Raw genomic sequence first — 17,646 nt, 5'->3', positions numbered from 1 at the left:
GAGGAAGAACTTTTCTCCAGAATTTTCTGATATTTTTTTTTAATTTTTCATATCCAGAATAGGATAAAATAGAAAGTATTTATAGAAGTATTTGAGCAGGAGCTTTTTGGTCTTTTTGCGGACGCGCCCGCGGTGATTTTGCGAAAGCCCTAGCGGGCGTTTCACAAAATTCAAATGCGCACGACCGAGTCTCAGGCCGCGTGTGCATTTAAATTTTTCCAGCACTCGAATATCAAACGGCCAACCCCTAATGCTAAGATGCACTTTGATATGGTAGAACCACATACTTCTTGTACAAGGGCACTTCACAAAGAGATATGAGGTCGACCCGACTCTATCACCACATAAACTGCATCCCATGCCTCTAACCTACCCCTTAGCCAAAATCTCTCCGGTGTGTAGTTTGTTTTTTAAGCAAGTCTGGCTATTGATCATTTATTTTGGCCTTATAGACAATTTGCTGCTAATTAGTGTTATGGCACCTGAAAATCTCAATACCCGTGCATGGTCGATATACGTAGAAGATGGAGAACTTAGGACATGAATTTAGGACTATATAAGTCTATGCCCTATCTATCAAATAAAGGTTTGGATCAACAGTTGTGATGTACGTTGGGCTGGCCAGCATGTGGCACGTGTAATCGGACTCAAATATTAGATGGTCGAGGCCCGATTGTGGATTGGATTAAGCTTGGGTTTAGAAATATGGCTGGTTTGGCTTCCAACTCTTTAGCCGGATCGTGGTCTACGTTAATGATGAAGGTATATGATGGAGACATCAGAGCCCTTCATCCAGATGATCCTGAGCCCCCGGATTGAGTCAGACTCGGATTGGGTCCATTTGAGTCCGAGTCATTTTCTTTTATTACATTATTTACTTTTGTCTTAGTCAAGTTAATTTGGTTCGTTGTTTTATTATTAGACTGGTCAATTGGGTTTATATAATTGGATCAATGTGTAAGGTCTATATAAAGACCACCCTTCTCATGTATGAGGCAATTGATGATTGAATGAAAAAATTCTAGCCTCCTTCTTGTTCTTCTTCTTCTTCCTCCCTCCTTCTTTTCTTCCTGTGTCTCTATAACCTCTTCTTCCTTCTCCCTCCCTTGTTCTTCCTGCTTCTCCTCTTTCCCTGCAGTTGTGCTACATCAGCTTGGTATCAGAGCCTCGGCTTTGCCCCTGCTGCCAAAGCCACGGTCCAGCTCCTTGTCTCTCCTCTCTCTCTCTCTCTCAGTCTCACTAGGTTCTCTTTTCTCTTCATCGGTTCCCACCAACGATAAGAACAGAGCCCCTTTCTCTGTCAATTTCGTTCACCAGAAGGAAGGGCCGCCCCAAGTTCCCCGATCCGATCTTCTGCGGCCACCGCAGGCCACTAACCCATAGCGAGTAGACCACTTTTCCCTTCCCCCCCAAAACCATAGAACTGGGAAGCCCGGTTCTTCTCACATCCGCCCGTGCCACCCCCACCCGGAGCATCTCCGCCCAACCTTCCACATCATAGGCTCAGACCGAATGTATATGCTAGGACCTGGAATTTAATATTACCGACAGTTGAGTTTGCATATAATAGTTCGGTTAACAAGTCCATAGGCATGAGTCCATTCGAAGTGGTGCATGATTACAAACCTAAGCAACCCATAGACCTATTTTTCATGTCTCATCAGTATAGAATCTTTGAGTATGCACAATCATTTGCATCACATCAACATTCATTGCATCAAAAAACAGCAACTACAGTCACTTTAATAACTTAAAATATAAATTCCTTGCTGATTTACACAAACAATATAAAGAGTTAAGTGAAAGAGGTTACGTCATGATAAGAATAAGGCTTGAACAACTTTCTTTGGAAACGTTCAAGAAATTGCAAGCTTGTAGTGCGGAACCGTTTAAAGTTTTAAAGAAAATTAGTTTGAATACATATATATTGTGGATCTTCCTGATGACTATGAGATTAGCGCGACATTTAATATTGAAGATTTAGTCCCATACAAAAAGACAACATTCATGCCTTCTGACCCCTTTATTGATATACCTGCCCATGTTGAATACCCTAAACTATTACCTGATGTTGAGCTACCACCTCCTAAATTTCATGCATGCAGAGAATAAATAGAACATATATTGGATGAGCAGGTTATTTCAACCAGGAACGGTGATTACCAACGTTACCTTGTTCGGTGGAAAGGTCGACCAAAGTCTGACGTGACGTGGATTTCTAGAGCCCAGTTGCAATGCCTTAACCCCGATCTTCTGGAACAGTACGACAGCCGGCCAGACCTGTACTCGACGGGATTGAGTTTTTCTCATCTGGAAGGAGTTAATGGGGACATCAGAGCCCTTCATCCAGATGATCCTGAGCCTCCGGATTGAGTCAGACTCGGATTGGGTCCATTTGAGTCCGAGTCATTTTCTTTTATTGCATTATTTACTTTTGTCTTAGTCAAGTTAATTTGGTCCGTTGTTTTATTATTAGACCGGTCAATTGGGTTTATGTAATTGGGTCAATGTGTAAGGTCTATATAAAGACCACCACTCTCATGTATGAGGAAATTAATGATTGAATGAAAAAACCCTAGCCTCCTTCTTATTCTTCTTCTTCTTGCTCCTCCCCCTTCTCTTTTTCCTACGTCTCTATAACCTCTTCTTCCTTCTCCCTCCCTTGTTCTTTCTCCTTCTCCTCTTTTCCTGCAGTTGTGCTACATCAGTATATGTGCTTATAGGCAATATCTTTCTACATCTCTCTCCTATTTAAAGGGGCAAACCTTTTGTAGCTGAACCCCCTCTTTTGTAGCTCGATTGCACCCCCTCATATTTCATAACTGCACATTTTCAGGGTTTTATTGGTGCAATAAGAAGTCCAAAAGAAAGTAGGGAAAGAAGAGTCCATCTCCATAACGAATGTAAAGAGGTCTATGTAGGTTGTTGTATTGGATTGGTTTTTATGAACGAGGAGCAGGCCTGGATCAATGCTTTGGGAATCCATTCACACTCAAACATAAGCAATGCACACCTCTCATATAAAGATGGAGGTACATATTCATATTGTGTGAATAAGATTCGTTATCTCGGTACCGACCTCATGATGATAATATTTTGGTACGATGTTAATACATCCAATACAAAGTTCATTCGGTGTACCAACACTTGATATGTCTCTGGCACCGTGCAACGGTTCCGTATCAATATGCACCGTTACCATCCGGAATAACGCATAATGACTGTGAAGATGATATTTAGCTACATGGTGTATAAGTCAAGCACCTTTTTTATTAAAAAAAGGGAACAAGAAACAAGAAAAGCATAGGCATAGAAGCACAAATTTTGCAAATTTATACGTATAACCATATCCGACCAATATGTTGAAGCCCTCCTCTCAACATAGATAGAGGTTGTGTATTGTGTGGATCCAGAACGGAATTGGTCGACCACTTGTTTGTTAGATGTCCGTTTGCTAAAAGCCTTTGGATCACTTTAAACATTCAATTGCATCTAAGAGGGCGACCGAGTGGAGAAGGAAGAATCAAATTAAGCTGGAGAGGAGGGAAGGTGAGCGGCTGATTTCAGCAGCTTGTTAGGAGATTTGGAGGAAGCAAAATGGTCGACCGTTTCTCTAGAGAAAGGCCTCACCCTTGTTCTGAGAAGAACGAGGCCAATCCATTTTGTCTAACTGAAACAACACAGTCTCCTCCTTCTCCTTGTTGTGTTCTCATCACAACCTTATTCTTCTTTGATACTGTATCTCCTCTTGTTCTTAGCAAACAGGGGCAGCATCTTGCTATCTCTTAGCTAGGACATATCAAAATATTTTTATTTCAAATCTATAAGTTTAAAATCTGTGCCAAAATGATCATAAATCATAGCCACACGCGCTGGGTGCAACTCTGAGCCAAAATCGATTGGTTGGAGACGGCCAGCGTCATGCTGCAGTTCATCATCACGTCCGCATGGTGTTTGATGATCAGAAAAATCTTCGCTCGGCCACCGACTTTGGTCGACGTGGTCAAATCCAGCTTTCCCCCCACCAGATCAACGAGCAGATCCGGATCGGCGAGAAGCCGGTCGGCCATCACGTCGACCGTCACGTTGAGCCGGAACATCTTGCGGGCCCCGGCCGTCCCGGGAGGCCCGTACGCCACCCCGATCTCCCGCGCCCGATAGTAGAGGGCGGTGGTGCTCTCCCCGAAGCGGAACGAGGCGGCGTTCGGGTTCTTCACGGAGACGTCGGCGACCACCGTCATGTTGGCGGCGTGGGGGGAGGTGAGGTTGATGTTCAGGTTCTTGACGTAGACGGAGTTCATCGTCATGACCGGGTCCTTTACCTTGTAGACGGTGAGGGCGATGATGGCGAGGACGACGGCGATGGCGACGACGACAAGGGCAGTGCAGGAGACGCAGCAGATGAGGCGGCGGCGGCGGCGGCGGCAGGAGAGGGGAGTCGGGGAAGTGGCGTAGGGGTCCTCCTCGTCGCTGGTGGGGCGGTCGGCGGCGGCGGTGGCGAGGGGGGTGATGTGCTCGCGATCGGCGGGCATGGCGGCGGCGGCGATGGCGATGGCTGGGTCCTGGGGCAGGGAGGGCGGTGGGAACTCTATTATTTGGTGGGGAATACGACGAAGAGATGGTGGGGTTTACCCTACTATTATAATTGTAATCTAAAATATTAATTCAATAATTAATTATTAATTTTGTGACAACAAAACAATTATTGTAATTGAAATCTAAAATGCTATTCAATGAATTATAAGATTTATTATCTTATTAGAATAATTGATTACTAATTTTGTGGTAGCAAGTCAATTATTGTAATTGAGATATAAAATATTAATTCAATAAATTATATGATTTATTACCTTATTAGAATAATTGATTGAGATCTAATAAGTCAATTCAATGAATTAATTATTATGTATTAACTAATTTTCTAATTTTTCATTTAAATGGGATCTGGAAATTACTCCTTAAGGAGTCCAAATGGAGGTATGATAAATCTCTTGGAAATTAAACAAATTATTACATTTTTAGAATGATTTATTAAATTATATATTACTAACAAAAAAAATAAACCAAACACTTTTTTGGATTGTTAGCAATATATTACCTAACTAAGCAAATAAATCTATAATTATAATTAATAGAAATTCTTACAAAAATAATATATATATATATATATATATATTTCATCGTCATGATCGGGTCCTTGACCTTGTAGACGGTGAGGGCGATGATGGCGAGGACGATGGCGATGTTGATGACGACGAGGGCAGTGCAGGAGATGCAGCAGATGAGGCGGCGGGAGGAGGGGAGTCGGGGTGGTGGCGTAGGGGTCGTCCTCGTCGCTGGTGGGGCGGTCGGCGGCGGCGGTGGGGGTGGGGTGATGTGCTCGTGATCGGCGAGCATGGCGGCGGCGGCAGTGGGAACTCTATTATTTGGTGGGGGATGTGACGAAAAGACGGTGGGGTTTATTACTACTTGTAGTGAGGCCCGTTTGGGAGCACTTTTGAAGGGCAAAAAAGTACTTTCTGACCCTTCAAAAGTATTTTTGGATGTAAAAAGATGTTTAGTAAAAATTTCGGAAAGCTGTTTAGCTTTTCCAAACAGCTTTTTAGGAGAAGCTTTATTTTGGAGCTTTCCAAAAACATTCTTTTCAGCTTTATCGGAAGTTGTTTTTTTGACCAAAGTACCTCTTATTTAAAAATTTCTTTTTCCTCCCAAAATCCTCCATCCCACCACCTCTTCCTCTCTCACCATCCCCTCTCTCTCTCTCTCTCCCTCTCTATCTCCTCCTTTTTCTCAACGCCGAAGTCCGGCGAGGAGAGGCGCCGACGGAGAATACCAGAGGTAGAACCCAGCATGAGCAAGGACGGCGGCGATCATCAGGCCACAAGAGTGCCCAAATCTAGCGACATCCCGATCCGAGGGCAAGGAGGAAACATGGAGGAGGGAATAAATAAATAAATAAATAAAAATATTAATAATTATTTAACCAATTTTATCATCTAGCTAGAAAATTTGTTAGAGAGATAAATAATCATCAAAAGGATGAAAAATGAATTTACACTAATAATTATAATATTTTATACATTTATTACTATATTATACTATAAATATAATATTATATTACATTATATCATAATACATTGATATGTTATGTTAAATAATTTAATATTATATTAAATTATTATTCTATAGTACACAATGTTATAGTATTATATTATAGTAATATTATATTACATTACATTAATATTTTACTATATCATATTTTTATGTATTATTATATATTATATTTTATTATGCTCTGTTGTATAATACTAGTAATCTCCTTTATAGTCATTTTGTTATACAAAAGTACTTTCTCAGTTTGTTTACCAAACAATGTTAACGTGTCACAGCACTTTAGAAATGTAATTACTAAACAGCAAACAACTTTTTATAAAAGCTCTACTTCATACAATTCTACTTCCAACAGCTCTACTTTCAAAAGTTCTACTTCCAACAGCTCCTCCAAATAGGCTGAGTGATTCGGTTTGGGTTCTCTTTTTTCTTCTGCTGGATGGGTTTTTTTTTTTTTTTTTCTATTGGACGTTGGCCCGTATCGTCAATGAATGATGGTATTGTGACCACTAAAGTCGTAGGTTGGATTCGTTAGCTGATTTGAGAAATATAGTGAGGTTAACGGTTCTATTTTTATTATTATATGAATGTAAAATCTGATTTAGATTACATGTATCTATTTGTTAACATATCAACATCTAAATCATAGAACGCATAATGTCTAATGCCAGCGTGCGTAGTTTGGACTTTGTATCCAGCCTTTAATGCCCGGGCATTGTAAGTCAAGAAATCCAGTGGTGCTGACAGTTTGAAAATTAAGGGAAATGTAAGAGCTAGTTGCCTTGAGTTTATGTAATCAAAGCAAGTTAGGTTTAGCTGCAGCACACTTAAGCTAATGGTTGGCCAAGGATGACCTGGACATCGTGAGATAACTTTGAAAGCACACTTAACCTTAGCATAGTAGCATTTAGTAGTTAGTTGGCTATTTAGGCTGAAACTATCAAATAATCTTAGAAATTAGCTTGACTGTTGGTGTCAAATTGTTTTCTCATATATATATATATATATATATATATATATATATATATTATACTTTGGTCGTGCTATCATATCAGATTCATAATTTTCTTTTGCTTAACTTGACCAATAATTGTTATATAAATCCGTATTTTTCAGATGCCCGACAGCAAGCTAAGTTCTTATAGTTCACCTCATACGTAACGAATGAAGTTATGGAGGACGCCGAGTCACAATTCTAGGCCGGATAAAAGGATATTATGAAGTACTGCTACTAACGATCCTGTGGGCCAGATTCTTCAATAGCTCGGGACAGGCCTTGGGCTTCTACTATTGAAAACTCTAATTTGCACTCACCAGATCGAGCCCATTAGCAATCCGAACGCTAATGATTTCATTTCATGTTACACATGTGAGGAAACATAAATGGCTCGAATTCTCATTCAATTAAAAGCTCTCCGTTCTCGTGATGAAAACAATTCTCTTTTTATCTTTTCTTTCGGAGCAATTCTCGTTTTTGAATAGTATAAGTGTTTCTTCTCTTTCTAAAATAAGATTGGAAGAAGTTTTTTTTTCGAATATAAAAAAGAAAGAAAGAAAAAAATAGCCAACATAAAAGCATATTTGCAAAGTATGAAACTATCTGCCAAGGCCAAGAAGCTTGCTTGATGGCACTGGACAGGGGTTGCATCTTTTGCACGAAAGAAAAATTCATGAATTCCTATTAAATCATCTATTACACGGCTCTCAAAGAACTTCGAATTCTACCGCTCATCTGCCTACATAGATCTCAAAGCATCGGCTAGTGATCCAATTGTAGATTCATACACAAAAAAAGTTGAACCCTTCCTTTACATAAAAGATACGCTAACCAATGATGCGGATGCATTGGATTGCTTGAAATCCAAGGTAAGATGGACAATAAGGTACTTATCAAAAATAAAAGTAAATATTGAAATGAATATTGAAAAGAATACAATACTAGAGTTGCCTTGGATTTTGAATAGTAGTATCATGTTAAGTCAGATAAAGACTAGAGTCATTTTGAGCAGGCAAATTGCTACAGCAATCTCGTGACTTGCTTGGTATTGGTATAAGCGGTAGGAATCATAGCCTGACCCTTCGTCACGTCCCGTGAATTCAAGGACTATATCCAAACCCAAGCACATGCCCTCGGAAGGGCTGCCGTGGTCCCACGGGCCGAGAGGACAAAGGACACGTGATATGGTCTTTTAAAGAAGCCCAGTAACACGTCATATTGCCTAAAAATTTGTGTATAGATTGGTGGTTTAACGGGACATCATGTACTTAGTCTTTCAGGTACAATCCTGATAAGCATCAACGTTAACATGGCTGGTTATCAAAGAAACAAACTTGCTACGTGCTCTGCATGCCTCTATCATTAGCTTGTGTCAAATTCAACGTCTATATGATCATGATTTTGCAGCCTCTCATTTTGTTCAATTTCTTGCATCTACCTTCAAGCATGTTGCCGCACAGCACAAAGGTTCCTAACAGTAGTTTTATGATCCAGAACGGGCATCAAAAGATGAATGGTTATCAATAACGATGTATCGTGTATGGCATATAAGATTGTTTTGTTTGATAGCCATCCATCTTTCGATAGAAACCATTGAGGATTCCACGGCACTCTATAGTGCAAACCACAACAGAGCGTTCATGCTCTAGTTTTTGAATGTATCAAAGTACCATAATAGCAATAGTGCTACAATACCACATAGAAGATAATATGCTGATCGTAAATTGTACGAATAGATAGTCGTCTGTCTCCATCATGCTGCTAGAGAAAAATTTCAATGGTCATACATGGTTATTATCCTCAAGCCGATTACCTTGCCACATTAAGAACATGTTTTAATTATTTTTTAATTAAAAAGAATTTGATATGGATTAATATTTTTGAGAAATGAAGTGTACATTAACTTTCTTACAAGGACCCTTAGTTTTATGTTCTTATGAATAATGTAAGCTAGTCATGCTCGAGTCAATCTGTTCTAAACCGCATCAAATTAAGTCCTAACAAAGTAATGAACTATTTGATTTTGTCTATATGGCCTTTATCTGTCCAAATTTTAATTTGTTTAATAACAAATTCACTTAAAGTTGGAATTTTGTTTATTTATTTTCCTTCCAAAACTTCAGCATCCGAGTAGCTTGTCATATAACCGCTGCAACGGCCTGTAACGAGTCGTGTTCTTTCTTCAGTGGTTCAACAATGTCGTCAGTCAGAAACACGGGCTCGGGTTGTATTTTTCGCACGAAGGAAGGAACCGTTGGATCGCATATTGTACACATCTCAAAGCATTCGAACTCTCTCCGATCCGTCTGCGCAGATCTCGGAGCGGACATTGAGCGATCCAACGGTTGACGTCCGAAAGGCGAATCATTTTTTCGTGCGAAAGAAACAAACAGAACCCAAGAAACGCATGTGAGCATCCTTTAGCCATTATTTTTCTTCTCCCTCCACTTCCATTATCCCACCCAGTTCCACTTGCATCCAAGTAGCATGGTAGTAGAGCCAACTCACACCCAGTCCCATTACTTCCTCCTTACCCGCCTCCCACGACCACCGGCTCCCTCTCTCCACCTCCGACCACCACCGTTCCCATGGCCGATCAATCCCCACCGCCACCGCCTCCGCCAAATCCAGAGGCCAAGGCCTACGAGTTGACAGCATGCTCCATCTTCTACGCCAAGCCTACCTCTTCTTCACTCAAACACCTGTTGAAAACATGCAGGCCGGCACCGCCGCCGACGTACATCCTCCGCGACGTCTCCTTCACCGCACGGCCCGGCGAGATCTTGGCCATCGTGGGGCCCAGCGGCGCCGGCAAGTCCACCCTTCTCGACATTCTCGCCGCCCGCACCGCCCCCACCAGCGGCCGCCTCCTCGTGAACTCTGCCCCACTCCACCCCCCGAGCTTCCGCCGCCTCTCGGCCCACGTCCCGCAGCACGACGCCTCCCTCCCCCTCCTCACCGTTTCCGAGACCTTCGCCTTCGCCGCCCGCCTCCTACTTCCGGACCCTTCCGCCGTCCCCGCTGCAGTAGCGGCCCTCCTCGCGGACCTCCGCCTCTCCCACCTCGGTTCCACCCGCCTCTCCGGTGCCCTTTCCGGTGGCGAGCGCCGCCGCATCTCCATTGGCCTCTCCCTCCTCCGCGACCCCGGCGTCCTGCTCCTCGACGAGCCCACCTCCGGCCTCGACAGCGCTAACGCCCTCCTCGTCCTCCAGTCGCTCCGTTCCGTCGCCGCCTCCCGCTCCACCACGGTTGTCCTCTCCATCCACCAGCCCAGCTGCCGCCTGCTCTCCGCCCTCGACTCCCTCCTCCTCCTCTCCAAGGGCTCTGTCCTCCACCACGGCACCCTCTCCTCCCTCGACAGCTTCCTCCTCGACTCCAATTTCTCCGTTCCCCCTCCTCTCAACCCCCTCGAGTACGCCTTGGAAGTCCTCCACCAACTCCCCCATCCCGCCACCGCTGCTCCTCTCTCTAACTCTTACGCTGACGAAAGGAAAGCCGCCGCCGCCGCCAAGATTGAAGAGATCCCTTACACAAGCTCTCGGGCTCGCGAAATTCTCGCTCTTTACAACCGCTTCTTGAAGATCATCTACCGGACCAAACAGCTTCTTCTGACCAACACCCTCGAAGCTCTCGGTGTCGGACTTCTTCTGGGAAGCATCTACATTCACGTCGGCTACGACGAGGAGGGCGTGCACAAGCGGCTGGGCTTCTTCGCCTTCACCCTCACCTTCCTCCTCTCCTCCACCACCGAGACCCTCCCCATCTTCGTGGTGGAGCGGCCCATCCTCCTCCGCGAGACCTCCTCGGGGCTCTACCGCCTCTCCTCCCACCTCGCCGCCAACACCCTCGTCTTCCTCCCCTACCTCCTGGCCATCGCGCTCCTCTACTGCGTCGCCGTCTACTTCCTCGTCGGCCTCTGCGCCTCCTGGACCGCCTTCGCCTGCTTCGTCCTCATCGTCTGGGCCGTGGTGCTCACCGCCAACTCCTTCGTCCTGCTCATGAGCTCTCTTGCACCCAACTACATCGCCGGGACGTCGCTGGTGACCATCTCTTTAGCTGGTTTTTTCCTCTTCTCGGGCTACTTCATAGCGAAGGAGAGCATGCCCGAGTACTGGCTGTTCGTGCACTACCTGTCGCCGTATAAGTACTCGCTGGACGCGCTGCTGGCCAACGAGTTTGGATGCGCGGACGGAGGGCGGTGCTTCGGGTGGGGAGAGGGAGGGGAGTGCGCGGTGACGGGGAGGGACGTCCTGGAGAGAAGGGGCCTGAGGAAGGGGCAGAGGTGGGCCAACCTCTGGGTTCTCTTCGGCTTCTTTGTCTCCTACCGCTCGCTCTACTGGATCGTGCTCACCAGGAGGGCCTCCAGAGCCAGGAAATGATCGTAATTCGTAAGCTAATGCGGATGGAGGAGGGATCGGCCGCTGATGCAATAAAAGCCAGGGTGTTGTGTGTCCATTGCTTATAATTATTAAGTTGCTTCTTTTTAATTTCAGCTCTTCCGGATGTCCTGATGGAGATCGAGCTCCCCTTTAGGGTTTTTCTTTTGTTACTTTTACTTTTATAGTACTGTTCATGAAATGTAGTTTATAATTTGAAAAGATTTTTACATTAATATCCTTCTAAATAACAAATTTTATATGAATATCATTCCAAATTTGATATTTACATGTATACCCTCGTACAACACTTATTTTGCTATTTTACTTTTATTTTTATTCTTATTTTTGTATATGTACCTACATCATTAATGCCGTTAAAAAAATTAATAGTTTTAAATTATAATAACTAAAATATTTTTAATAGATAGATACGTAAAAAAAAATTATAAGACGATCAAAATAGAGAATAAAAAAAGTAATTTTAAAATTTTATGTTATTTTTAATTAAAATAAAAATGATTTTTATTAATGGTATTAGAAAACCGTTATATCAAGATCATTTGTAAAATAACAGTATTTTATGAAAATTAAAAATAAATATAAATTTTAATAAAGTATTTACTTAAATTTGAATTTTTAGAAAGATGTTTATGAAAAAATTCTTTAAAAATGCGGTGCCCACAAAGGATTAGGGGTCCGCTTGCACGACGAGATGGCTGCAGGTACGACTATCACATCAGCCAGTGTTTTTTTCAGAGAACTTCAGCGTACTCCCTCCTCTGCTTTCTCTCTCTCCCAATTTTTACTAAAAATATTTCTCGTAGATGGTGGAAATCTTTTAATTAAATAATGTTATTTTATTTTCACTATTTAGTAAATAATTTTTCGTACACATTGAGCAAAATAAATAAGTTAAATTTTCAATATTATCCAATAAAAAGTTAGCTATGGAAGTTTTTTTGTTTAGAGCAGAATCCAGATTGTTCATGTATAAGTTGTAGAACTTACATCATAGAATAAATTGATACATACTCTTCTTTAAGTATGAATTATAGCTTTTCATATATTTTTGTTTTTGATACAACGGCTGCTCACACTATTCTAGTATAAGTGTAGCCCATAGAATTGAGGGGAAAAAAATAGCTCTTCATTTCTGAGATGAACAATATAGTGGCTATTAAAGTATACACAACTTTTTTCGGTGCAAAACATGCAACGTGGAGGATTCGGAGTTATTATCTAATTTAGCTAATAGTGAGATATATTTTAGGAAGACAAATGGCTAGTTAAGGAGTCATATAGGATATGCAAACTTCTCCATTGACCGATACTCTAGAAAGACAAATGGCAAGTAGAAGAGTTCTTCTGAGTACCTACATGAACCAACACCTGGATTATGTGATTGTAGAATTGCCTGGTCAAATGGTTAACCAATTTTATTCAGCTTCATCGCTTCGAGATACAATTGAAATAATTAGTAATTTGGTCCATGGCTATAGGCGTGGAAATTATATTACCCAAAATCCTACGTTGCTATTTTGCAAGCTCATATATCTTACTTCCACTAGCGACCTTCTCATCTTGAATGCAAATAGGAAGAAGCCATAGGGATGCCTTACTTCCACCACCATTCTTCAAAATCAAAACTAAAATTGAAACCTAAAAACCGCAAACTATTTAAATTTTTTATTCGTTTTGAATTTTTTTTTCAAATATCTTGAGTAGAATTTTGGATTGATACTAAATATAAAGGGTATCAAGGTTATTAAATATTAAAATTATTGGACTTCGGATCCGGTATCGAGTTCGGTTCTGTTGCTGGTGGTCCAAACCGAGAACGATTGGCACAGCGGTGTGAACGGGGTTTCCTTTGAGTTGCTTTGGTTGCGCTCCGCCCTCCGCCGTGAAACCTGCAAGCAAGCCTCGCACCACCACCGGGGTAGTGGGGGCCCTCCGACGATCAAGTCAGAGGAGATTAAAGGAGAAGGAGAAGGAGAAGGTAGCAGGTGAGATGATACTCTGGAAGATATATCTTACCCTCCCCCTTCCCCCCCAGCCTCATATATATCAGGCTGGGGGGTTTTTCCGGGGATTCGTCATCGTGTGGCACGATGGGGCTGCCACTGACATGGCCGTTACAGGGCGTCGTGGGGCAGCGCTGGGTACAGCCATGGCAGGGCATAGTGGAGCTCCGCTTTGTACGGCTGTTACAGGGGATCGTGGGGCAGCGCCGGATACGGCCGTTGCAGGGAGTAGTGGAGCAGGGGGCCGCGGCGTGCCTCAGAGGAACAGTCTGTTGTTGTCGAGAGATTGCCGACTCGGGGTCGGATTGCTGGATCAATGGGCAGCCGACTCGGAGTCGGGCTGCGGAGCTGAAGATGTTCGACTCGGGGTTAGATTGCTGGATCAAGGGGCAGCCGACTCGGGGTCGGGCTGCGGAGCTGAAGATATCCGACCCGAGGTCGGATCGCTGGATCAAGGGGCAGCCGACTCGGGGTCGGGCTGCGGAGCTGAAGATATCCGACCTGAGGTCGGATTGCTGGATCAAGGGGCAGCCGACTCGAGGTCGGGCTGCGGAGCTGAAGATATCCGACCCGAGGTCGGATTGCTGGATCAAGGGGCAGCCGTAGTCTTCCTGGGCGCGCGTGCCGGTCACGTGGGGCGTGGTGGCTAAGTTCTCCCGTAACAGATTCCGAATCAAAGAATCAACAAAATGAGAAGGCATGGATTACTATCAAAACTATTCCTATTTAATTTTAATCAACAATATTTTATTTGATTTGGTGATGGATTAAATATTTGGATCTCCGTTCGCGTTGACATCCGAAGGAGGGAAAGTCGGAAATCCGAGGTGTCATTCGTCGTGGAGCGGTTGGTGCGGGGGTGTCGGATGGTTTGGATGGTTCCTTGGGATCCGTGGCGGCCCCGCTCACGGGCTTTGGATTTTGGGAACTTCCTGCATCCCGTGAGTCGTGGCCTCTCTCCACTTGCATGTCCGGAGATAGCTGGCAGTGGGGCACCTGGAATCCCCTGGGTACAAAGCTACCCAGATGTAGAGTGGGAACCAGTGTTGCTCTGCCATCTGTTCTGTAATATTCGTGTGCCGAATTTGTTGGGGAAAACGGCGTTGGAAATTTAGGTGGACTCGGTATCTTTTCTGGTGTTGGGGAGAATCCGAAACTCGGTATGTCCGTTGGACTCGGTCTTTCCAAACTTGATTTAGAGATGTTCGTAGTGCACGACCGACCTTTTATGATTGATTCATGCACGTGTACGTGTCACCTTAAACATACTCTTTTGCATCTCATGTGCATCATGGACCAAGCACAAATCAAAATATTGTGGGAAATATTTTAATTTATAGAAGTTATTCTGGGAAATATTTGATAGGTAACCGATTGCAGCTAGCTATAATTTTTATTATTATTATTTTATTTCTTTCTACACAGCGAAGGCACCAACAGCACATCTTTGAACAATGAAAGGAAATTCTGCTGGTAGAGAGGAAGACGTGTCAACAATGGTGCCTTGAAGGTATTGAGAATGTATGGTGGTTGTTGTGAGTTTGCTCAGAAAGGTGGTCCAGCCTTAAGCTGATCTAGTGGAGGCAGCAATAGCGAGTTTTTTATTTTATTTGGTAGCCATCTATCTTCTAGCAGCCATCAAGTGCTGCACAATATTCTGCAGTACAAGTAGCACACCGCAAAAAATTTTAAATTTGTGTATATATATATATATCTATACATATATATACATATACATATACATATATACATATATACATATATACATATATATATACATATACATATATACATATACATATACATATATACATATACATATACATATATACATATATACATATACATATATGCATATACATAGACACATATACATATACATATACATATACACATATACATAGACAAATATATATATATATATATATATATATACACTAATGAAGAATAAGCGGCAAGAAATAAGCCAATGACATAAAAACTATTGCAGATAAATCTTGTCCGCTAGAAAGCTGCCACGCTCTCAATACTTTAATTCATGGAGGCCGGTTAAAGAAGACAAGCAGGATAACTCCAATTCGCAAGTTCATTCGGAATTCCATTCACAGGATGTGAATAAAGGGAAACAATGTTGAGTCTCCATGTGGTAGGGGACGTATGGGTGGAGGAGCTCCCGTTGAGGCGTTAGCTGATCCTAGTTAGTGTTGAGGCCGAGAAGGAATTCATGGTGTGCGACCTTCTTCTCCCTGATCGTGCAGGCTGGGATACCTATCGGATCGATCAGTTGTTTGGGGAGCCACTTGCGGAAGCGATTCGGTCACTCCCAGCTCCAGGGTACCCTTGCCCCGATGTCAGGATGTGGAGCTCGTCCTGCAGGTCCAGAGTCAAAGTGGCTGACACTTGCTGTGTTGTCTAGGGCGGAAGGTAGTTGGAGGTAGATCTCAGCTGGATCTGGCGGTTTGGGGTATCCACCCCCAAAGTGACCTTATTTCTCTAGAAGGTCGCTTGAGATAGGCTATCGACGAGACTACTGCTGTGTGCGAAGGGAATGGGTATCCGCCCTCAGTGCCCTGAGTGTCAGACTGATGAGTCGCTGGACTATGCTATCTTCCAATGCTACCGAGCCAGGAGGATCTGGAGGCGGGCAAGTTTCCTTGTGGACTTCTAGCATCACGCGATGTCCTTTCTCCAGATACTCTGATGCTTGGCTGGGGTCTCGCAGTCCAGACCTGAGGTAGTGCGAGCGGCCTACACTACCTATCAGACCTGGCTGGCGAGGAATTCATAGACCTTTGGCGAGATGAGCCCCCCACCTGGGGTGGCGGTTGAGAGAGCGCGAATGCTGGCAGTGGAGACCTCTCAGGTGATCTGTTCGGATAGATCTTTGACAGGTCGAGACATCTAGGGCTCTACATCTGCTCGTGGAGCCCCCATTCCCGAGTTTCCTCAAGGTTAACTTCGATGAATGCGTCTTGCAGGGCGGCAGGAGTGGAGGTGCGGACTTCGTTATCAGGGGTCCGAATTCTAGGGTGATCACGGCCGGGGGCTGCCACTTGTTTGACACCTCGGTGCCAGCGGCGGAGCTGAGAGCAGCTTGGTCTGAATTGAGCTATATTCGGATGCTTTGCTTTGCTAGGGCGAGAGGTCCTCATGGGGGGTGACTCTGCGACAATCATTGGGTAAATCCTACAGGCCTCAGGTGGGGTTGGCGATTACCACCCGCTGCTGAGAGACATCTGGGCCATAGTTTGTTACATGATGGTGATTTAGACGAGGCATGTCTTCAAAGATGCCAATGGAGCTGTGGATTGGGTGGTTTCCTTTGTTGCTGTCTACTCTGAAGACCACCTATGGGTGGGCAAGGCGAAATTGCTTAGGCCCTGTTTGGGGGAGCTTTTGGAGGGCCAGAAAGCACTTTCTGGCCCTCCAAAAGTACTTTTAGATGAAAAACTGTGTTTGGTAAATTTTTCAAAAAGCTGTTTCAGCTTTTGCGGGAAGCTGAAAACAGCTTTTGGGAGGAAGCTCCAATTTGGAGCTTTTGGGAGGAAGCTGTTTCAGCTTTTTCGGAAAAGCTATATTTTTGACAAAAATGCCTATATTAAAATAACATAATTACACAGTTTGTCCCTTTATAAACCTAAAAATCTGTTGGAGCCAAGAACCCTAACCGTCAGACTCCCTTCCGTAAGAAAAGGTATTTTTCTTTTCAATTTTTGTATGCATCTCTTGAACCACATTTTAGAAGAAAAAAATTTTAATCTTTTTCCATACCTTCCAAAATCAATCTATTATTATTTTTTATTATCAACCTCGCGGCCCACGCTGAGGTCCTCCTCGAGCGTGGACCACGAAGAAGAGCCCCTGGACCGCGGAAAATTATTTTATGAAAAATTATAGGAAATTATTATGGAAAATTATTTTATACTAATAATTATAATATTTTATACCTTTACTTTTGTATTATACTATAAATATAATATCATATTATATTATATCATAATACATTAATATGTTATGTTAAATAATTTAATATTATGTTATATTATGAAAAATTAATTTATACTAATAATTATAATATTTTATACCTTTATTTTTGTATTATACTATAAATATAATATCATATTATATTATATCA

At 43.1% G+C, this 17,646-nt stretch overlaps 2 protein-coding genes across 2 annotated transcripts; one reads left to right on the top strand and one right to left on the bottom strand.

The window, feature by feature from the left end:
* Positions 1–3,550: 3,550 nt before the first annotated feature.
* LOC103718557 (late embryogenesis abundant protein At1g64065-like) lies at positions 3,551–4,934 on the bottom strand. The gene has a single exon (XM_008807433.5). It carries the CDS (start codon positions 4,530–4,532, stop codon positions 3,858–3,860), a length of 675 nt encoding a protein of 224 aa, XP_008805655.3. The 5' UTR covers positions 4,533–4,934; the 3' UTR covers positions 3,551–3,857.
* Positions 4,935–9,543: 4,609 nt separating this feature from the next.
* Positions 9,544–11,623, top strand: LOC103710876 (ABC transporter G family member 8-like). The gene has a single exon (XM_008796789.5). It carries the CDS (start codon positions 9,697–9,699, stop codon positions 11,485–11,487), a length of 1,791 nt encoding a protein of 596 aa, XP_008795011.3. The 5' UTR covers positions 9,544–9,696; the 3' UTR covers positions 11,488–11,623.
* Positions 11,624–17,646: the final 6,023 nt, after the last annotated feature.

The sequence above is a fragment of the Phoenix dactylifera genome, chromosome 5 (assembly GCF_051530095.1).
Source record: "Phoenix dactylifera cultivar Ajwa chromosome 5, Ajwa_hap1_PhDact_Kaust_v1.1, whole genome shotgun sequence".
In the NCBI taxonomy this organism is placed as follows: Eukaryota; Viridiplantae; Streptophyta; class Magnoliopsida; order Arecales; family Arecaceae; genus Phoenix; species Phoenix dactylifera.
Note: the sequence above shows the minus strand (reverse complement) of the source record. Positions and strands in the feature narration are given on the sequence as shown.